Raw genomic sequence first — 24,189 nt, forward strand, 5'->3', positions numbered from 1 at the left:
GCATGCCTTCCATGTTTGTTTGCCACCCACACCCTCCCCCATGAGGTATTTTCATAAGCACCACTATGCCAAAAAAAATTAGCATAGTGCACTTAAGAAAATACCTTGTGAGGGGAGGGTGTGCTTGGCAAGCGAACATAGAAGGGATGTGTTATTTTCATAAAAATACAGTAATGATAGGAATAATCTTTTATGTTTTTTTCACTAATCTGAAATGTATTCATACCTTTGGAGTGTCACCAGTTACATCTAAAAGGAAAGGAAAAATGTATATTCTTATTTATGATAAGTTAATCAGTGCAGAAGTTTTACATAAGTATATATTTGGTCAATTACTGTAAATAGGGCATAACCTTAATTTATAAGCTTTGTTATATGTCTCTAGTTATGCTGTTGTAAACTAAGAACTTTTTTTCTTATTATCTACCTACCTTTTTCTTAGCTCAGATGTCTTACTGTCCTATCTTCCTTTTGTTAATTTATTTTATTTTCTTATTGGCTGGTCACCTATATCTTCTTTCTCTCTTATTTCCATTCCATTTAATCTGTCCTTTATTTTTTCTATTATGGCTTTCTTTCTTACTACTTCTTGATTCTTTTGTCTCTTGATTATCTGGATCCATTTGATTCTCTAACCCCTAGAAGGGCAATAAAAAGAAGTATAGGTCCCCCACGTCTGTCCTCAAAGCTAAGAAAGTTAGTGAGGCTACAAGTTGTGTAGCGTCTCTGATATCCAGCCATTTTTTGATCAAAGGAAGGAAAGGAAATCAAGTTATTCCTGATCATGTTATTGCCTTTCTTCAGGGTTTGTGCTTGTTTCGAAGAATAGTTTTAGGTATTTGTGTAATTGTTTGGCCCGAAAGCAGTGGTTCTCAACTAGAGATGACTTTGCCCACCAGGGCACATTTGGCAATTTCTGGAGATTTTTTTGGTTGTCATGTTAGTGTTGGGGAGAGATACTACTGTATACAGACCAAGGATGCTGCTAAGTATCGTACAATGCATAGAAAAGCTCCCCCCATCACAAATAATTATTCAGTGGCCTGAAATATCAGTACAGTTGCTATTCAGAAATGCTGCCCTAGAGAGTAGCAGAATCCGTAAGGGTGACAATTAGGCATCTACTTCTCACTATGGATTGTACCAGCTTGACCAGGCTTCCATTCTGGACTTATTTCGTCTTTCTAAATCATTAGGCAGCCTATGTCAGTATCAGCAGTTGAGTAGGGTAGGATGGGATATACCTTCTTCTTGATCAAATAAGCTACTTAAACATTTTTTTAGTGAAATTTCATAAAACCATTTAGATTATTGTTATGTGTGAGGAGTTTAAGGTTTGTTCAACTAGAAGGACTATTTGATTAAAAGTATTGTTTACTTTCTTATTTCTTTTCATTTAGAAGTAAAATAAGTGAACTTACAACTGAAATTAATAAACTTCAGAAAGAAATAGAAATGTACAATCAAGAGAATTCAGTATATTTGTCATATGAAAAGAGGTGAGAAATTTTAGTTAAAATATGAAAAATGAAAAGTCTTTTATTACACCTATCATTTGATACAGTATGTTACAGAAGTTTAACTTATCTATAATGTTCATAAGTGTCTACTTATTTATATATTTATGGATGTATTTATTTTATGCTTGCAGGGCCGAGACATTAGCTATTGAAATCAAGGAGTTTCAAGGACAACTAGCAGACTACAACATGGTATTTGCTCTCTTCTGAGAGAATTTCCTTTGAATATTTTCGTTGCTTTTTACCACTTTTAAAAATATTTCTCATTTTATTGTGCCTTAGGTGAAAGTTTACAGCTCAAGTTAATTTCTCATACAAAAATTTATGCACATATTGTTTTATGAAATTAGTTGCACTCCCCACAATGTGACAGCACACTCCCTCCTTCCCCCCTTCTCCGATTCTCTGTGTCCTTTGGATCAGTTCCTGTCCCTTCCTGCCTTCTCATCATGCTCTTAGACAGGTGCTGCCCCCTTGGTCTCGTACATCTGATTGAACTAAGAAGCACTTTCCTCACATGTAGTATTTTATGTTTTATAGTCCTGTCTAATCTTTGAAGAGTGGGCTTTGGGTTTCAGTTCTGGGTTAACAGTGCATCCAGGGGCCATAGTTTCGGGAGTTCCTCCAGTCTCTGTCAGACCATTAAATCTGGTCATTATACATGAATTTGAGTTCTGTTCTACATTTTTCTCCTGCTCTGTCTGGGACTCTCTGTTATGTTCCCTGTCAGGACGATCATTGGTCTTATTTTAAATACCAAGTAACTTATGAATATATGCTTATTGTGAAAGATTCAAACCATAAAAAGTACTGAGAATAAAGTACCCTTTCCTTTCTCCCTCATTTCCCTTCCCAGAAATAACTTTGCTTAACTGATTGATATGTATACTTTTAAAAAATATATATATTTACTTACAGATACACACATACATAAACACTCTTTTTTCTCCTAACGATGTTAAAATAATAATGTAAAAAACCCAAAACCAAACCCAGTGCCATCGAGTCGATTCCGACTCATAGCGACCCTGTAGGACAGAGTAGAGCTGCCCCGTAGAGTTTCCAAGGAGGGCCTGGCGGATTCGAACTGCCAACCCTTTGGTTAGCAGCTGTAACACTTAACCACTATGCCACCAGAGTTTCCAATAATGTAAAAAAAAACAGCTAAAATTTACTGAATATTAACAATGGCATTTCTTTAAAAATGCATTTTACCTTTCTATGGAATGATGTCACCAGAAAATTTTTAAAATGTAATTATTTTGCCTGCAGATTACCTCCATTTGTATGTTGCATTCAAAATAATATGTCTGCCTTCTATCAAAATAGAGTAAAAATCGTAATGTGGACTTTCAGGAACAGTAATCCTCCTGGCAGCATTGATGACTGCCCCAGCCCTTAGGTTGACCTTGGCTCGATGAATATTTCTAGTGTCAGAATTTTCTTACATTCAACTTCTTAGGTGCTTTAGGCAGCAGTGGGGTCTGGATTTATTGAAAAAGACAGACTTTTATCTTACCACTTCTAATTAAGAAACAGTGAGCGTTAGAAGAAATAAACATTCTACCGTAATGGTTAGGTAAATTATGATATGCCTATTTGATATTGTTACATTATTTATAAGCAAAATTCTCAAGTTTGTTTGACCGCATAATTCATAACAGACATTTTGTAGGGCCTAAAATTTGTGGGATTTTCTTTAGTAAATAATGTTCAGTTCTAAATATAAGAAAAATAGTTTTTATAAAATATGAAATGACATTAGACAAAATAATTTTTTGGTTATACCGAATGCATTGGTAAATTACTTAGTCTAAAATATTAATAACATGTAAAATACACTAGTTATAAACTTAATGAGTTAACACCCAATATAGAGAAAGCATTTAGCCAGGTATCTAACATATAGTAAGCACTCAATAAATATTAGGTTTTATTAAGCACTTGTTATTTATGTCATAATTGAAAGTATAATACATACTAATATATATTACATTAGTAAAGCTTAATCTTTTAGACTTAGGCACACTAAAATAATTTGCCTTTACTACACCACCTGTTCAGATTCTGAGTCTACCACAAGCTAAATTTCCTTATCTGTAAAATGTGGACAGTAATATCTACCCCATAGAGTAATTGTGAAAATTAAATGAGGTAATACACATAGCATGGGAGAACAGTCTTTGGCACAAAGTAAATACCCTAAAACGTTAACTATTGTTATCATTGCTGAACTTTTTGAAATAGGCTTGTTGGTGTCCTGTCTGATCCTAGCTCTGATGACTTTTTTTTAGACTACCCAGAAAATCTTTTACATTTACAGGTGTAAATTTATAAATCTGATGACAGCTGCCTCCTCTGAAAAGAAGAGAAAGAGATATTCCCAAAACTTTTGCCCCCTTTAAGCCCTTCTTTTAGGAGCTCTGATGGCTTGATGGTTAAGTGCTCAGCTACTAACTGAAAGGTCAGCAGTTTGAACCCACCAGTGGCTCCAGGGGAAAAAAGACCTGGTGATCTGCTCCTGTAAAGATTACAGCCTAGGAAACCCTATGGGGCAGTTCTACTCTGTCATATTGGGTCACTATGAGTTAGAATACTCAATAGTATACAACAACAACAAGCCCTTCTTTACAAGCTTAGACATCTTTTCAGAGCAGAAGATTTCTTCTAGGTGTGATCTGTCGGAAGAGTAGTTAATTACTGTTCAGTTTTCCACCCTAAAAATGTAGTTTACTATTGGCCAAATGCACACTTGGGTAGCTCAATATTTGTTTTCATCTTAGAAGATAAAATTCTTAGAAGTATTAACACTTCACTTAAATGACTATTCATTATTTGTAAGATTAAAAACAGAATTATATGAATTATAGAGAAAATTTATAAAGACTAACAACATTTGTTTTAAATGTATTTTTTTTTTTAGTTGGTAGATAAACTTAATACCAACACTGAGATGGAAGAAGTAATGAATGATTACAACATGGTAAGAAAGCTTATAAATATAATCAATAGGCCCATATAAGTTATATCCTCCAAAACAAATCATTTATATCTAGAACTAGTTTGAAAAAACATTATGGACCTTAGATATGGATATTACTCTGATCCTAAATACCACTATTATATAGTTCAGTTTCCTTAGTTGCTCTTTTTAAATTTCTTCCCGTTAGTTGGCTCTCCCAAGTGGATGCGTTAGTACCTGTCTACAAAGCTGTGTTTGAACTGGTCTCACATGCAGCATTAGTCAGGAAGTGCCATTTACATATCCTTGTATATACATTAGTTTACAGTATTTCTGATTTAATATTTGCACAAATAGAGCTGGCTTCTCAAATGGTACCATTACATAGTTTTCATAAGAAAGTGAGAAAATTAACAGACGTAATATGATGGTAGATATAATACTAATTTTTGATTGGTAAATGAGAATTTGTGTTCAACCTTCTTGGATTATTTGGTAGAAAAGAATGAAATATGTTAATAGCTAGCTTATTTTGATTATAAACCTTTGAAAGAAAATGAATACCATAAAGCTTATAACTTAATAGCTTATCATTTATTTAGATGATCAAAGACAATTTTATGAAAACAATTTATAAAATGACTTCTAAGTTTTAGGTTCAAAAAGTATAATTTAGTGAAGTTATTTTTAGCTTTAGAGCATAGGAGAATTCACAAATTAAAAATGGTATTTTAAGTGCCAGATGTAAAAAGTAAAAACTCTTTCATATGTTTTGTCAGTAACTTGGGATAGATCCAAATTCTAGCCTGGATATGTACAGGTAGAGTCAACCAGAAGTATGCAGGTAAAATCCTGAATGGTTTAGGAATACAACTTGTGTTGGGTCTAAATTCAACATAATTGATAATCAAATATTTATTGAACACCCTATAAATTCTTGAGATGCTGCTTGTATAAATTGAGTTTAGAGTGGATTATTTGACACGTCACTAAAGAACAATGAATATTTTTGGTGTGAAATTACAGTGCCTAAGAAAAATACTGTGTTTTTTTCAATCAGGTGTTGTGGTTTGTTAAATGAAACAATGTATTTTTTAAAAAACTTCGCATATGTCATTAGGATTATTATAATAATCTCTCATTTAGTACAGAACCAGAATAAATCCTTTAAAGAAATCATTTGGTTTAATGATTTTATTTTTTTATCACTAACTTCTGTGGTTACTGTTTATTCAGCTTAAAGCTCAAAATGATCGTGAAACGCAAAGCATGGATATCATATTTACTGAAAGACAAGCGTAAGTACAATATATTAAAAAATTAAACAGATTCTTACGTGAGCTTTACGTAGTTTAACTTCCAAGTCATTTATTCCCTTGCAGTTTTTCTTAATTATTTTTCCCTGTTGCCTTTTTTTATTTAAATAATTTGGTTAATTGCAATACATATTTCATTGTTTACATATGTATTTTCTTTGCCATTAAGTACCTAAGTCCTGTACAAAAAGTAATGCTACAAAGATTACATGAATAGAATTTTTGGTTTTGGAACTTAAAATCTAAGATGGCTAAGAACATGTTCTTCTCTACCACCTGATATTTTAACCTGGGCATTTTAACTAAATTGAATTGTGAGATTTCAGCCCCAAGGTAAAGAAAATCACATTATCAGTTGGCGGTCTATTTACATCATCTCATTAGCATTGACATTTAGTAGTTTTATTAGTAATCTATGTCGTAGATGTAAATTATCTGTGCATCTTTAAATATAATCCGACTAAAGACCGAATACCAACTAACTTGGACTCATAGTTAGATAATAAACGTAAAGTAAATGTAGCAGTAAGAATAATGCCTGCAAAGTAGATTTGATGTGGTTAACATAATTATTCTTCATCAACCCTTTGACCTTAGTAAAATGTTGTCTAAGGCAATGCAAACAAACAGAAGCTGCTGTATACACACACACACACACACACACACACACACAGAGTATACTTTTTGTCCCAGATACTTCTCAATAATTTCAATCATTTTGTGAGCAAGGGCAGTAATTAGCCAAAATTACCTAAATTATATAACACCAAATATACTGTCATGTTTCCTCTGTATATATAGTAAATATTTGATGAAGAATAGGGTGTTAAAATATAGTGATACATTTGAAAGATAAATATTGTAATTCTTCTGTTGATTAAAATTGAAGTCCTTTTCTCCATCTATCATTTGATGCTATTAAGTAAGCAGTGTTGTCTTAAAAACTGAGAATACTGGAAGTCTCTTTCCTTTTACCGAGAAAACCCCATTCTTGATGATCAAACTCTTGCTTGAAAACTTTCTCTTTATTTTTTCATGTTACCCTGGGTTTAAACCATTTTCTTGTTATCCTGGCCTTAAGCCATTTACTGTATATAAGCTACTCTGCCAGGTACTTAAGGAATAAGAAATACGTAAGTTATAACTCCTTGAAGACCATACGGAGTTTAGAACATTTAAGTCTTTTATGTCATCATTTGTCTACAAAGTTATGTAATTCTCAGGTTAGATTTATACATATTGTATGTACATGTTTTACAGATATTTCGTCCAAAAAGGTAATTCTCAGTTTATAAATTTTAAGATTGTCATAGATTTTTATGTTTATTGGTTCATTTGATTAAAGAAAAGATTTCTTAGAAGTGGTAATTTGCTCTGAAAGTGTCAATGAACAGTTTCAACACGTATCTGTAGTTTGTAACAGAGACTCTCTGAGTAAAATAGGTTCTCCTGATCCTTTCAAGGAGAAATTTAAACAAAAAACAAAAGTTATTTTTATGAAGCTTACTTTTACATGCACCAGGTGCAAAGATTTATTTCATGTGTTAGCCAGATGGCCAGAATCTTTAATAGCACAAAGATTCGCCTTGACGTTAAACATTTGAAGGGAGCAGGAAATGCCATACCTTAAAAAGGCGGGTGTAAAAAACTTCCGCTCTTACTCTTTCACTACCACTGTTTAGTGTTTAATATGGAACCTTTATTTATAGTAAGTTGGTTGTTATAGTGTATAGCCCTGATATATTACTATAGTAATACTTAGATACCTGGCTTTAATGCAGTTTCACGTGTCTGCTTGAATTCTTCCAATCCTGATGTATACAGTTTTTAGTTTGGCATTAATTAAAATCAGTTGTCCTTTAAAAGCATATATAATTATAATTTTAAAACTGTTTTTCTTTGTTTAGTCAGGTATTTATTGAATACCCATTCTAAGTATAGAATTACCAGAGGCTTTGAATACGAAGTTAGATGTAACCTTTGCCCATTTATAATTGTATTTTGTTTTATTACATTTCTCAATATTAATATTTATAATTAGAAAATGATATTTTGGCAGAATGATAGACCATTTAGAAAAAGATGTCTGTGTGTTCCTGCAGTTATCTCATTCTTATAAGACAAGATTTAGAACAATAAATTATAATTGGTATTATCTATTTTTTTTTTTATTAGGAGTATTAGACATAAAACATTTACATCCTTTATTGAAAACATGTTTCTATAAACACAAGCAGATTTGCATTATAAATAAGTTAGCCCATTGTTAGGACACATCATCCTAAACAGTTTTTATTTTCCCTCAATGGACTTTGAACAGAATTTACTATTTATATAACTCTAAAAATAACTTTTACACATTAGGATATAAATCTACATATTTTTAGTCTCTTCTAAGATGTCATCAAATAAATACACATTTAAAAATATTATCATGGAGAAATTTGAACATACATAAAAATAAAATAGTATATATGTCTTTGTACCCATCTTCCATCTCCAAGTACCATTAGCTTCATCCACACCTCTAGCCACTGTTCGTCTCCCAGTATTATAATGAATAAAATTCTAGCCATCATATTATATCACCCATAAATTATTTCATGGTTTTAGAGATACCTCTATCTCTAAAGGATATGGATAAATGCTATTAATTTCCCCATGTATGGACAGTAAAATACTCTAGATTTTGCTACAGTTTTTAATGCCACTGTTCGCATTAAGTTAGTAAAATTATGATTGCAGCCAATTGATTATAAGAAATTGACAAATAATTTACTGTCCACTCTTCCTGTAATAGCGATAGTCTCAAGGCCAGTGTTTTCCAAACTATGTTTTTTGGGCCATTATTGTGCTATAAGCTCTTACAGGGTGTACCTTGAAGAAAGGTTTTTGTTGTCAAGTAAATTTGGAAAATACTTAATACTTTGCTCTTGAAGAATCAGAGAGCACTTTAGTAAAGTCTCAGGAAAGTCCTATAGTAAAGAATCTTTTTCATTTTGCTTAAATCTAGTGTTTCCCATACTAATTTGACCATAGACCTCTTTTTTCCTGTCATGCTTTTGGATATCTCAGGAACATTGTGTTCTAGATAATAATTTGAGAAATATTGCTCTGTCAGATCCCCAATAGTTGTTCCGGGACCAACTGAAGATTCCTCTCTGCCAGCCCAGGCCCATTCCTATAAAAATTTCTCAGAGAGAGGAAAAAAATATGTATTTTTTAAAACAGTGTTGATAGATAATTTTGATGCCCACTTTGGAAGCCACTGTGCTATTCAATTGTGGCAATCGTGCATCATGGTAATAAGCTTTCTTTATAACCAATTCAGTAGTAACTTATTAGGGATTATGCCTGAATGTTGTGCCTATGTTTTAAATTGCTACTAAATTTTAAGGAAATTTACTGTGCTAATTCAGGAAGCATTTTTAAAATATATATATTTTTCAACTCCATGAGTTCACACTATGAGCATTAAATTAATTTTAGGGTACACTACACTCACTCCTCACTTATTGACATGGTTAGGTTCCAAAGACCATGTTGTTACGTGAAAATCAGTGTTATGTGAAAATGGAGGGTGAGTACATCAGATCACAAAATGCAGGATGACTACATCATTACATAACTGCCAAATTACATCATCAGATAACTGCCAAATCACTGAGAATCATGGCCCAGCCAGGATAACACATAACCTTAACCATCAAGCCAGTGTTACTCTCACCTCACACCAGGAGCATTCGTAACTGCCAGATATACGTCGTTGATGTGCAAGATAGTCAGATAGTAGATTTTTTTTTACTATTGTTATAAATGCAAATGAGATAGTTGATAAGTGAGGAGTAGGTACATTGTCAGTTTGACTTAAATAATGATATAAATCCAAAATGTATTATTTCTTTTTATTGAATGGAGCTTTAGTATAATCAAAGATGTATTACATTCAAATATCTGGGTTAATATGAGAATCAGTTCATTTCAATTAATCAGCAACTTACCTTTGGCTTTTTCCTTACTAATATGTATGGTCTCTTAAATACTACTGAGGACAATATTGCTAGTATCGTAGACTAACTATGCAACTGTTGGCTACTGAGGAGTGTCAATTATTGTATTTTGACCTGCTTGGTCAATACTCGGAAACCCTGGCGGCTTAGTGGTTAAGTGCTACAGCTGCTAACTAAAAAGGTCGACAGTTTGAATCCCCCAGGAGCTCCTTGGAAACTCTGTGGGGCTGTTCTGCTCTGTCCTATAGGGTTGCTATGAGTTGGAATTGACTTGATGGCAGTGAGTTTTTGGTTTGTTCAATATCAATGAAAAGAACATAATTTTATGATATTGATCTATATTGTAATTAATATGAATGTGTTTGTTATGTCACATTTCAGAATCCCCATGTCTAAACTGTGAGTGGACTGATAATATTTTTAAAAGAACCAAACATTAAAATAAATTAATTTTCTTCATGTAATTCATGCGTATCTATGTATTTGTCTTCAATAAACCCATCGTCATCTACCGCGAATGAAGGTAGTTGTCCAAATATTACTGTAGTTTCTTCAGAGTTTGTATTTGGTGCCGGTGAAAGAGAACTTGGGTTTCCAGTACAACCGTCTTCGTAGGTTTCTGCTTCATGCTCTTCCAGGCGATGATGATTATAACTGAGCACAAAGCTGTACCATAGTGGGCATTTGATAGCAATAAAAATGAGGAGTGAAGTCATCAGGACACTGACAGCAACACCCACAAGAAAAGCCCAACTTTTTCCAAAACGTTCATGTTCTTAAATGGAATACGGAGAGAGAGAAAAAGAGAGAGAGAAATTTTGTTAAATTGACAAAAATGAAGTAATAAGCATACCCTAATACACCCCAATCTTGGCATTGAGAAAGAACATACAATACAGTTTTCTTTAGGTGAAAGTTACTAAAGCAACAATAAATAAAAGGTATTTTATAGTGTGGTAAAAAAATACCTTTTCATTTATACCTTTACCCAGGACATTATTGATTTATACCAGTTAAGAATTCTGACTTGATGAGTTAAAACTAAGGCTCAGAGAAGTTAAATAATTTGCATAATGGCAATTGGCTGGTAAATAGCAAGGCCTAGTTTGGAAACCCAGTATTTTGTAAATCTTTTGTTAAGATAAGGAATTGTTCTTTCATAGTGTTCCTAATTTAAAATATAGCAAGAACTACCTCAGTTTATTTAATATGATACCTTCAGTGATACTCATATTTAAAAACAGTATATTACCTGGATTTCTTGTTAAGTTGTTCAAAGAATGATTAAATGTTGACTTATTACTAGAGTTAAAATAGACGTAAAGATCTTCAGTTGTAGATAAGGAAAATTTTGAGTGACATTCAGCCTTAAAAGGTACTGTTTTAATACCGTAGTTCTTCAGAATATCTGGATTGCTACACATCGTGATGTTCCCATTTTCTAGTGAATCAGAAGAAAGAAATTAACATTTATCATGAGAACAAGAATGGTTAACAATATTTTATATTATAATTATTCTTATCCAGGATTTCTTTGACATTCTGTTTCTCATTAGTGACGATATTAAAAGAAAGCAGCTCTTAATATTTGCCTCGCAAAATGAGGGAAAGATGCACATTCCTGTTTATTTATTAAGTTATTTTATAAATACAGTGTAAAGGCAGTATCTATTGCTTAGTTTGTGTTAGTATTTTATGATGAAAATTATGGCTAAAATCTGGATCTCAGGCAGAACATGGTTTGCAATTAACAAAATAGGTGTCCTCACCTACTCTGTGGCAAGATGTCCTAATAGGAAAAGTACTGAAACTTTATACTCAATACATGAAGTGATAAAATCATCTCACATATATAGAACATTTTTTTTTCTCCCTGGGTTGGGGGACGGAGAGCATTTATTCAGCAATTACTTGTCAGTGTTTCTTCATGTCTCCCTTGAACAGGAATAGTATCCTTTTCTTTAAAACATGAGAGATTTTTTCTGCAGTGGAACAACCCAAAGTTAATCACATTTTGGTTTTGATTAATTTAACTTACAATAGCTTACCTAGTGTCACATTTGATGTGTTCAACCAGTTCTGCAAATTGAATAGTCTGCAAGAGCAGTTCCATGGATTTCCATATAAAATTATTAATTCCAGGTGAAATAGTTGTGGAACATCAAAAGAGCTTATCGAATTGCTGTGCAGATTCAGAAGTATCAGGTGTTTCAGAGGCACAAACATAACAGGATCCAGCTGAACTATTTTGTTTTGGCAGAGATGTAACTGTTTCAGTTTATTTAAGCCCACAAAAGCACCCTGTTGAATTACGTAGATGGAGTTTCTACAGATATTTAAAATTTCTAGATTGGAGAGGTTACCAAAACTGTTACTATATAAGATAGAGACATTGTTTTCGATCAGATAGAGCTCAGTGAGTAAAAAATACTTCTGTAGAACCCTTGTGTCTGTAACATTTAAAGTAACTTGGTTATAACTGAGATCAAGTATGTTAACATCTTTATTGATATCCGCTGGAATCAAAGAATAGTTCTTTTTAGTGAGTTTGCACTTGACTTCCTAAAAAAGAACAAAATTAGAAATGAATGAATTAGGAAAAGTATGGACAGAATTTTCTAAAATTTCATGTGCAGGCACTTAGACATTGGAAGGAAGTAGTTTTAAAGAAAAATCTAGTCTCTAATCTTTTGATGTTATAATGTGAAGAAACTAGGGCAAGTATTTTTCTTTCTTACGATAAAATATCAAAGATGAAGAAAATTCTGATGTATACATTCAAGCAAGGAGATTCTAGTTCGTCATACAGGTATCCTGCAAATATTACATAATCAGACAAAAAGAATATTGGTAGATTCTCATTTATATACGTGGAAATAAGTGGTAAATAATAATTCTGTTAACTTGCTATTATTCTGATGTACAAGATTAGCATTTATAATGGGGAAATTATTTAAAAATATATAATTTTTTAAAATCAGCAGAACCAATACTTTACCTAAGGCTGTGTTAAATAATTAATAGTAATACTAATAAAAAAAAAATTTTTTTTTTTTTAGTATATAGGCCTGTGAGGCTAAGAGCTCAAAGTTCAGTGTTTAAAAAGGAAATGTTTGTCTTAAAAATTGAGCCATGTATTGAATGAAAGAGCCACCAATGTCTATATCCTCATGTAGATATAGATCCAAAGAAACAGTTCTTCTGACTGCTTATGCATTTTAAATGTCCTCCCAATAAAATAAATAATGCAACAACATTATTTATTATAATTTCCCTCATAAATATGTGACTTTTACAAAGTTTCTTACATTTTAAAGTGTGATTTTTATGCCTTGAAACTAATCTCCAATTTTATACTGAAATTTTACAGATTTCTCTTTATAATCAACTCTTAACTCATAGTTTTAAAAAGTGAAGACTGCTTTTGTCAAATTAGAATCTGGCTCAAAGATCTGATTTTGAATATACACAGGTAGTTTTGATAGCTTGGATTTTCTTCACTTTCTTATGTTGCTATGGGATATCTTCCTTGTTGTTATGTTCCATCGAGCTGGTGCCGATTCATAGGGACTGTGATGGTTAAAGTCATGTGTCAACTTTACTGGGCCATGATTCTCAGTAGTCTGGCAGTTATATAATGATGTAGTTTGACAGTTACATAATGATGTAATTTGGCAGTTGTGTAATGTATAGTCTGACAGTTACATAATGATGTAATTTGGCAGTTGTGTAATGATATAGTCATCCTCCATGGTGTGATCAACCAATCAGTTGTAACGGGAATTTCCTTGGGGCTGTAGCCTGCATTCAGTGTGCATATAGATGTTCTGACAAAGCTAGCATGCTTGCTTTGGATCCTGGATCAAGCTTGTCATCATCTGACCTCCAGATCTTGAGATTTGTCAGCCTCTGTAGCCCATGAGCATGCCAGCTGACCTGCCAATCTTGGGTACGTCAGCCCCTGCAGCTATATTTCAGGAGAGACCTCCAGCCTGATGCCTGACCCATGGACTTGGGACTTGCCAGCCTTTACAACAGCGTGAGCCAATTCCTTCAGATAAATCCCCCCTTCTCTCTCTCTATGTATATATACGCTTCACTGGTTTTGCTTCCCTAGAGAAACCAGCCTAAGACAGTGACCCTTTGTACAACAAAACGAAACACTGCCGGGTCCTGTGCCACCCTCACAATTGTTGCTATGTTTGAGCCCATTGTCACAGGCACTGTGTCAGTCTATCTCGTTGACTGTGTCAGTCTATCTTCTTTTTCACTGACCCTCACTTTACCAAGCATGATGCCCTTCTCCAGGGACTGACCCCTCCTCTAACATGTCCAGAGTACATGAGACAAAGTCTTGCCATCCTTGCTTCCAAGGAACAGTATGACTGTACTTCTTTCAAGACAGATTTGTTTGTTCCTCTGGCTGTGCATTGTATATTTAGTATTCTTCACCAACACCGTGATTCAAAGGCATCAGTTCTTCTCTAGTCTTTCATATTCATTGTCCAGCTTTTGTATGCATATAAGGCAATTGAAAATACCATGACTTGGGTCAGGCACACCTTAGTCCTCAAAGTGACATCTATTTAACGATTTAAGGTCTCTTGCAGCAGATTTGCCCAGTGAAATACATCATTTGATTTCTTGACTGTTGCTTCAGTGGACATTGATTGTGGATCCAAGTAAAATGAAGTCCTTGACAACTTCAGTATTTTCTTCATTTACCATGATGCTGGAAACCCTGGTGGCATAGTGATTAAGTGCTACGGCTGCTAACCAAAGGATCAGCAGTTTGAATCCGCCAGGCGCTTCTTAGAAACTCTGTGAGGCAGTTCTATTCTGTCTTATAGGGTCGCTATGAGTCGGAATCGACTCGATGGCACTGGGTTTGGCTTGGCTTGGGCATCATGATGCTGTTTGTTGGTCCAATTGTGAAGATTTTTTTTCTTTATGTTGAGGTGTAATCCACACTGAAGGCTGCAGTCACTGATCTTCATCAGTAAGTGCTTCGAGCCCTCTTCACATTCAGCAAGCAAGGTAGTGGTATCTGCATATTGCAGGTTCTTAGTAAGCCTTCCTCCAATCCTGATGCTGCAATCTTCATATTGTCCAGCTTCTCAGATTATTATCTTAGCATACAGATTGAATAAGTATGGTGAAGGGATACAACTCTGATGCACACCTTTCCTGATTTTAAACCAGAGAGCGTCCCATTGTTCTTTTCAAATGACTGCCTCTTGGTCTGTATACAAGTCCTGCATGAGCACAATTTAAGTGTTCTGGAATTCCCATTCTTCACAATGTTATCTATACTTTTCTATGAACCACATAATTGAATGCCTTTGCATAGTTAATAAAACACAGGTAACATCTTTCTGGTATTCTCTGCTTTCAGCGAAGATCCATCTGACGTTAGTAGTGATATCCCTTGTTCCACATCCTCTTCTGAATCCAGCTTGAACTTCTGACAGTTCCCTGTTGATGTACTGCTACAATCATTTTTGAATAATCTTCAGCAAAATTTTACTTGTGAGTGATGTTAATGATATTGTTCAATAATTTTTGCATTCTGTTGGATCACCTTTCTTTGGAATAGGCACAAATATGGATTTCTTCCAGTTGTTTGGCCAGGTAGATGTCTTCCACGTTTCTTGGCATAGATAAGTAAACACCTCCAGCGCCGCATCTGTTTGTTGAAACGTCTCAGTTAGCATTCTGTCAATTCCTAGAGTGTTCTTTTTCACTAATGCCTTCAGTGCAGCTTGGACTACTTCCTTCAGTACCATTGGTTCATGATCATATGCTTCCTCCTGAAATGGTTGAACATCCACCAGTTCTTTTTGGTACAGTGACTATGGGTATTCCTGCCATCTTCTCTTGATGCTTCCTGTGTTGTTCAATATTTTGCCCATAGAATTCTTCAGTATTGCAACTTGAGGCTTGAATTTTTTCTGCAGTTCTTTCAGCTTGAGAAACGTCAAGCATGTTCTTCCCTTTTGGTTTTCTAACTCCAGGTCTTTGCATATTTCTTTATAATACTTTGTCGTCTTGAGCTGCCCTTTGAAATCTTTTGTCTAGCTCTTTTGCTTCATCATTTTTTCCGTTCCCTTTAGCTGCTCTATGTTCAAGAGCAAGTCAGAGTGTCTTCTGACATCTTTCTGACTTCTTTCTTTCCTGTCTTTTTAATGACCTTTTTCTTTCTTCATGTATAATGTCCTTGATGTCATCCCACAACTCCTCTGGTCTTTAGTCAGTGTTCAATGCATCAAATCTGTTATTGAGATGGTCTCTAAATACTCAAGGCTGTACTTTGGGTCTTGTGGATTTGTTTTAATTTTCTTCAACTTCAACTTGAACTTTCATGTGAATAATTGATAGTCTTTTCCACCGTCCTTGTTCTGATGGATGATATTGAAGTTTTCCTCTTTTTCACAGATATAGTTGACTTGATCCTATTAACTTCATCTGACGAGATCCATATGTATAGTTGCCATATATGTTGTTGAAACAAGATATCTACAATGAATAGGTTGTTGGTCTTGCAGAATTGTGTCATTCGATTTCTGGCATCATTTCTATCATAAAGACCACATTTTCCAACTACTGATACTTCTTGTTTCCAACTTTTGCAGTCTAATCACCAGTAGTTATCAATGCATCTTGATTGCACGTTTAATCAATTTCAGACAGCAGAAGTTGGTACAAATCTTCAGTTCCCTCATCTTTGGTGTTAGTGTTTGGTATGTAAATAGGTGTACTAACTGGTCTTCCTTGTAGGCATATGGATATTATCCTAGCACTGCTATCTTCCTAAAGGTACACAAAGCTTACCTTTGGACATATTTATAATTACTTGATTGTAAAAACTTACTCTGTTAGAAGCCTGGACTTCATCTGATGATAATATGTTGGAGAGAAGCCAAAGGAATATCGTGATGCATGTGATTTTCATATCGCTGGCCTGATAGGAAAGAGAGTATTTCATCTCAATAAGAAACTAAAAGGTTTAGTGATTTTTAAGAACATTTTGATTCCCTTTAAAAAAAAAATTTCTAAAATGCATAAAGCATAAAACAAGCCCATGACCCTTCACCGTGGAGAATGAAAGGCTGATGTTTTTTTAGAATGTCTCATTAGTTCTTAGATCTGTTGAAAGGACCTTTAAAGTAATTGAAGTGGTTGTACATTTAAACATTTTAATATGTAAGTACACAGAAGAAAGTCCAGAATAATATATATTTATGTGTGTGTGCATGTTTAAGTATATGCTTATATTGCTACTTCTTGATTTTTCAGTTTTTTTTTTATTAACTTTTATTAAGCTTCAAGTGAACGTTTACAAATCCAATCAGTCTGTCACATATAAGTTTACATACATCTTACTCCGTACTCCCACCTGCTCTTCCCCTATTGAGTCAGCCCTTTCAGTCTCTCCTTTCGTGACAATTTTGCCGGCTTCCCTCTCTCTCTATCCTCCCATCCCCCCTCCAGACAAGAGCTGCCAACACACTCTCAAGTGTCCACCTGATATAATTAGGTCACTCTTCATCAGCATCTCTCTCCCACCCGCTGACCAGTCCCTTTCATGTCTGATGAGTTCTCTTCGGGGATGGCTCCCGTCCTGTGCCGACAGAAGGTCTGGGGAGCATGGCCGCTGGGATTCCTCTAGTCTCAGTCAGACCATTAAGTATGGTCTTTTTATGAGAATTTGGGGTCTGCATCCCACTGATCTCCTGTTCCCTCAGGAGTTCTCTGTTGTGCTCCCTGTCAGGGCAGTCATCGTTTGTGGCCGGGCACCAACTAGTTCTTCTGGTCTCAGGATGATGTAGGTCTCTGGTTCATGTGGCCCTTTCTGTCTCTTGGGCTCCTAGTTGTCGTGTGACCTTGGTGTTCTTCATTTTCCTTTGCTCCAGGTGGGTTGAGACCAATTGATGCATCTTAGATGGCCGCTTGTTAGCATTTAAGACCCCAGACGCCACATTTCAAAGTGGGATGCAGAATGTTTTCATACTAGAATTATTTTGCCAATTGACTTAGAAGTCCCCTCAAACCATGTTCCCCAGACCCCCGCCCCTGCTCCGCTGACCTTTGAAGCATTCATTTTATCCCGGAAACTTCTGTGCTTTTGGTCCAGTCCCATTGAGCTGACCTTCCATGTATTGAGTGTTGTCTTTCCCTTCACCCAAAGCAGTTCTTATCTACTGATTAATCAATAAAAAACCCTCTCCCTCCTCCCCTCCCTCCCCCCTTCGTAACCACAAAAGTATGTGTTCTTCTCAGTTTTTACTATTTCTCAAGATCTTATAATAGTGGTCTTATACAATATTTGTCCTTTTGCCTCTGACTCATTTCTCTCAGCATAATGCCTTCCAGGTTCCTCCATGTTATGAAATGTTTCAGAGATTCGTCACTGTTCTTTATCGATGTGTAGTATTCCATTGTGTGAATATACCACAATTTATTTACCCATTGCTCCGTTGATGGACACCTTGGTTGCTTCCAGCTTTTTGCTATTGTAAACAGAGCTGCAATAAACATGGGTGTGCATATATCTGTTTGTGTGAAGGCTCTTGTATCTCTAGGGTATATTCCGAGGAGTGGGATTTCTGGGTTGTATGGTGGTTCTATTTCTAACTGTTTAAGATAATGCCAGATAGATTTCCAAAGTGGTTGTACCATTTTACATTCCCACCAGCAGTGTATAAGAGTTTTAATCTCTCCCCAGCCTCTCCAACATTTATTACTTTGTGTTTTTTGGATTAATGCCAGCCTTGTTGGTGTGAGATGGAATCTCATCGTAGTTTTAATTTGCATTTCTCTAATGGCTAATGATCGAGAGCATTTTCTCATGTATCTGTTGGCTGCCTGAATATCTTCTGTAGTGAAATGTGTGTTCATATCCTTTGCCCACTTCTTGATTGGGTTGTTTGTCTTTTTGTGGTTGAGTTTTGACAGAATCATGTAGATTTTAGAGATCAGACACTGGTCGGAGATGTCATAGCTGAAAATTCTTTCCCAGTCTGTAGGTGGTCTTTTTACTCTTTTGGTGAAGTCTTTAGATGAGCATAGATGTTTGATTTTTAGGAGCTCCCAGTTATCGGGTTTCTCTTCATCCTTTTTAATAATGTTTTGTATTCTGTTTATGCCTTGTATTAGGGCTCCTAGGGTTGTCCCTATTTTTTCTTCCATGATCTTTATCGTTTTAGTCTTTATGTTTAGGTCTTTGATCCACTTGGAGTTAGTTTTTGTGCATGGTGTGAGGTATGGGTCCTGTTTCATTCTTTTGCAAATGGATATCCAGTTATGCCAGCACCATTTGTTAAAAAGACTATCTTTTCCCCACTTAACTGACACTGGTCCTTTGTCAAATATCAGCTGCTCATACGTGGATGGATTTATATCTGGGTTCTCAATTCTGTTCCATTGGTCTATGTGCCTGTTGTTGTACCAGTACCAGGCTGTTTTGACTACTGTGGCTGTATAATAGGTTCTGAAATCAGGTAGAGTGAGGCCTCCCACTTTCTTCTTCTTTTTCAGTAATGCTTTGCTTATCCGGGGCTTCTTTCCCTTCCATATGAAATTGGTGATTTGTTTCTCTATCCCCTTAAAATATGACATTGGAATTTGGATCGGAAGTGCGTTATATGTATAGATGGCTTTTGGTAGAATAGACATTTTTACTATGTTAAGTCTTCCTATCCATGAGCAAGGTATGTTTTGCCACTTAAGTATGTCCTTTTGAATTTCTTGTAGTAGAGCTTTGTAGTTTTCTTTGTACAGGTCTTTTACATCCTTGGTAAGATTTATTCTTAAGTATTTTATCTTCTTGGGGGCTACTGTGAATGGTATTGATTTGGTTATTTCCTCTTTGGTGTTCTTTTTGTTGATGTAGAGAAATCCAAGGGATTTTTGTATGTTTATTTTATAACCTGAGACTCTTCCAAACTCTTCTATTAGTTTCAGTAGTTTTCTGGAGGATTCCTTAGGGTTTTCTGTGTATAAGATCATGTCATCTGCAAATAGTGATAACTTTACTTCCTCCTTGCCAATCCGGATACCCTTTATTTCTTTGTCTAGCCTAATTGCCCTGGCTAGGACTTCAAGTACAATGTTGAATAAGAGCGGTGATAAAGGGCATCCTTGTCTGGTTCCCGTTCTCAAGGGAAATGCTTTCAGGTTCTCTCCATTTAGAGTGATATTGGCTGTTGGCTTTGCATAGATGCCCTTTATTATGTTGAGGAATTTTCCTTCAATTCCTATTTTGGTAAGAGTTTTTATCATAAATGGGTGTTGGACTTTGTCAAATGCCTTTTCTGCATCAATCGATAAGATCATGTGGTTTTTATCTTTTGTTTTATTTATGTGATGGATTACATTAATGGTTTTTTGATATTAAACCAGCCTTGCATACCTGGTATAAATCCCACTTGATCATGGTGAATTATTTTTTTGATGTGTTGTTGGATTCTATTGGCTAGAATTTTGTTGAGGATTTTTGCATCTATGTTCATGAGGGATATAGGTCTATAATTTTCTTTTTTGGTAATGTCGTTACCTGGTTTTGGTATCAGGGAGATGGTGGCTTCATAGAATGAGTTGGGTAGTATTCCATCATTTTCAATGCTTTGAAATACCTTCAGTAGTAGTGGTGTTAACTCTTCCCTGAAAGTTTGGTAGAACTCTGCAGTGAAGCCGTCCGGGCCAGGGCTTTGTTTTGTTGGGAGTTTTTTGATTACCGTTTCAATCTCTTCTTTTGTTATGGGTCTATTTAGTTGTTCTACTTCTGAATGTGTTAGTTTAGGTAGGTAGTGTTTTTCCAAGAATTCATCCATTTCTTGTAGGTTTTCAAATTTGTTAGAGTACAATTTTTCATAGTAATCTGAAATGATTCTTTTAATTTCATTTGGTTCTGTTGTGATGTGGTCCTTCTCGTTTCTTATTCGGGTTATTTGTTTCCTTTCCTGTGTTTCTTTAGTCAGTCTAGCCAATGGTTTATCAATTTTGTTAATTTTTTCAAAGAACCAGCTTTTGGCTTTGTTAATTCTTTCAATTGTTTTTCTGTTCTCTAATTCATTTAGTTCAGCTCTAATTTTTATTATTTGTTTTCTTCTGGTGCCTGATGGGTTCTTTTGTTGCTCAGTTTCTATTTGTTCAAGTTGTAGGGACAGTTCTCTGCTTTTGGCTCTTCTTTTTGTATGTGTGCATTTATGGATATAAATTGGCCTCTGAGCACTGCTTTTGCTGTGTCCCAGAAGTTTTGATAGGAAGTATTTTCATTCTCGTTGCATTCTATGAATTTCCTTATTCCCTCCTTGATGTCTTCTATAACCCAGTCTTTTTTCAGGAGGTTATTGTTCATTTTCCAAGTATTTGATTTCTTTTCCCTAGTTTTTCTGTTATTGATTTCTAGTTTTATTGCCTTGTGGTCTGAGAAGATGCTTTGTAATATTTCGATGTTTTGGACTCTGCAAAGGTTTGTTTTATGACCTAATATGTGGTCTATTCTAGAGAATGTTCCATGTGCACTAGAAAAAAAAGTATACTTTGCAGCAGTTGGGTGGAGAGTTCTGTATAAGTCAATGAGGTCAAGTTGGTTGATTGTTGTAAGTAGGTCTTCCGTGTCTCTATTGAGCTTCTTACTGGATGTCCTGTCCTTCTCCGAAAGTGGTGTGTTGAAGTCTCCTACTATAATTGTGGAGGTGTCTATCTCCCTTTTCAATTCTGTTAAAATTTGATTTATGTATCTTGCAGCCCTGTCATTGGGTGCATAAATATTTAATATGGTTATGTCTTCCTGATCAGTTGTCCCTTTTATCATTATATAGTGTCCTTCTTTATCCTTTGTGGTGGATTTAAGTCTAAAGTCTATTTTGTCAGAAATTAATATTGCTACTTCTCTTCTTTTTTGGTTATTGTTTGCTTGGTATATTTTTTTCCATCCTTTGAGTTTTAGTTTGTTTGTGTCTCTAAATCTAAGGTGTGTCTCTTGTAGGCAGCATATAGATGGATCATGTTTCTTTATCCAGTCCGTGAGTCTCTGTCTCTTTATTGGTGCATTTAGTCCATTTACATTCAGCGTAATTATAGATAAATAAGTTTTTAGTGTTGTCATTTTGATGCCTTTTCATGTGTGTTGTTGGCAGTTTCATTTTTCCACATACTTTTTTGTGCTGAGACGTTTTTCTTAGTAAATTGTGAGATCCTCATTTTCATAGTGTTTGACTTTATGTTAGTTGAGTCATTACGTTTTTCTTGGCTTTTATCTTGAATTATGGAGTTGTTATACCTTTTTGTGGTTACCTTATTATTTACCCCTATTTTTCTGAGTAAAACCCTAACTTGTATCATTCTATATCGCCTTGTATCACTCTCCATCTGGCAGTTCAATGCCTCCTGTATTTAGTCCCTCTTTTTGATTATTGTGATCTTTTACCTATTGACTTCCATGATTCCCTATTATGTGTATTATTATTATTATTTTAATTAATCTTAATTTGTTTGTTTTTGTGATTTCCCTATTTGAGTTGATATCAGGACATTCTGTTTTGTGACCTTGTATTGTGCTGGTATCTGATATTATTGGTTTTCTGACCAAACAATATCCTTTAGTATTTCTTGTAGCTTTGGTTTGGTTTTTGCAAATTCTCTAAACTTGTGTTTATCTGTAAATGTCTTAATTTCGCCTTCATATTTCAGAGAGAGTTTTGCTGGATATATGACCCTTGGCTGGCAGTTTTTCTCCTTCAGTGCTCTGTATATGTCGTCCCATTCTCTTCTTGCCTGCATGGTTTCTGCTGAGTAGTCTGAACTTATTCTTATTGATTCTCCCTTGAAGGAAACCTTTCTTTTCTCCCTGGCTGCTTTTAAAATTTTCTCTTTATCTTTGGTTTTGTCGAGTTTGATGATAATATGTCTTGGTGTTTTTCTTTTTGGATCAATCTTAAATGGGGTTCGATGAGCATCTTGGATAGATATCCTTTCGTCTTTCATGATGTCAGGGAAGTTTTGTGTCAGGAGTTCTTCAACTATTTTCTCTGTGTTTTCTGTCCCTCCTCCCTGTTCTGGGACTCCAGTCACCCGCAAGTTATCCTTCTTGATAGAGTCCCACATGATTCTCAGGGTTTCTTCATTTTTTTTAATTCTTTTATCTGATTTTTTTTCAGCTATGTTGGTGTTGATTCCCTGGTCCTCCAGATGTCCCAGTCTGCATTCTAATTGCTCGAATCTGCTCCTCTGACTTCCTATTGCGTTGTCTAATTCTGTAATTTTATTGTTAATCTTTTCGATTTCTACATGCTGTCTCTCTATGGATTCTTGCAACTTATTAAGTTTTCCACTGTGTTCTTGAATAATCTTTTTGAGTTCTTCAACAGTTTTATCAGTGTGTTCTTTGGCTTTTTCTGCAGTTTGCCTTATTTCGTTTGTGATGTCTTGAAGCATTCTGTAAATTAGTTTTTTATATTCTGTATCTGATAATTCCAGGATTGTATCTTCATTTGGGAAAGATTTTGATTCTTTTGTTTGGGGGCTTGGAGAAGCTGTCATGGTCTGCTTCTTTATGTGGTTTGATATGGACTGCTGTCTCGGAGCCATCACTGGGAAACTAGTTTTTCCAGAAAATCCGCTGACTGGTACGCTGGCTCCAGGCTCTGAAAACAATCACTGCCTCCCCGTATTTGTTCGTTCTCCATCTCTAAATCTGTGTTTGTCGTTCAGGGTTCGTAGATTGTTATGTATGTGATCGATTCACTTGTTTTTCCAAGTCTTTGTTGCAAGAGGGATCCGCGGTAGCGTCCACCTAGTCCGCCATCTTGGCTCCGCCTCTCCAAGTCAGTCTTTTGCAAAGCTCTGTTCCTGGACCAGGCGGCCACCCTGCTCCCTCAGGGTGCTCTCTGGGGACTCAGCTTCGGGTGGGTTCCGGGGGCTGGAACCGGCAGCGACGGGGAGACTTCACTCCTCCATTCTTGGACCCGGCAGCACGTTACAGACAGCCGAGCACTTCCTACAATCAGTGGACTCCGAGCTTCTTCCCAGCGCCCTTGGTCTGCCTTTTTCCTCCTTTCCTCTCCCTCTTCCACCCCCACCTCTCGATTTTTCAGTTTTAAGCGTTATCCATTGGTATTATCTTTAGACCTCCAACTGTGGGAGATAAGCATCTTCTGCTCTCTTTCAAACACTTCTGCCTTTATCCTGAACACTTCAAATGTTCCTGTCTCATTTTTCTAACATAGTTACTTGTAATTTTGGTTATATCATTATTCAGTGTTTATATTACCATGAATGCACAAATGCTATCAATGGCTGAGCGATATATACGCGATTACTTTTCTGTTCCTGCACACTTTCTTTTTCTATGAATTAATTGTCCTGTTTTTGCATGT

At 35.3% G+C, this 24,189-nt stretch overlaps 2 protein-coding genes across 6 annotated transcripts in view; one reads left to right on the plus strand and one right to left on the minus strand.

Moving 5' to 3' along the window:
* Window positions 1-24,189, plus strand: part of IFT74 (intraflagellar transport 74) — a 127,092-nt gene that overhangs the window by 12,116 nt on the left and 90,787 nt on the right. For all 5 annotated transcript variants that reach the window (XM_049895993.1, XM_049895992.1, XM_049895988.1 and 2 more), the window contains 4 exons: window positions 1,401-1,499; window positions 1,652-1,712; window positions 4,444-4,503; window positions 5,719-5,780. In XM_049895993.1, coding sequence (XP_049751950.1) covers window positions 1,401-1,499; window positions 1,652-1,712; window positions 4,444-4,503; window positions 5,719-5,780 — 282 coding nt within the window. The remainder of the gene's footprint in view (window positions 1-1,400; window positions 1,500-1,651; window positions 1,713-4,443; window positions 4,504-5,718; window positions 5,781-24,189) is intronic.
* LRRC19 (leucine rich repeat containing 19) lies at window positions 10,255-16,760 on the minus strand. Its single transcript, XM_049895999.1, has 4 exons — window positions 16,680-16,760; window positions 11,857-12,370; window positions 11,061-11,249; window positions 10,255-10,583 (listed from the first exon to the last, which is right to left on the minus strand). The coding sequence occupies exons 1-4, from the start codon at window positions 16,758-16,760 to the stop codon at window positions 10,255-10,257; spliced, it is 1,113 nt and encodes a 370-aa protein (XP_049751956.1).

The sequence above is a fragment of the Elephas maximus genome, chromosome 9 (assembly GCF_024166365.1).
Source record: "Elephas maximus indicus isolate mEleMax1 chromosome 9, mEleMax1 primary haplotype, whole genome shotgun sequence".
In the NCBI taxonomy this organism is placed as follows: domain Eukaryota; kingdom Metazoa; phylum Chordata; class Mammalia; order Proboscidea; family Elephantidae; genus Elephas; species Elephas maximus.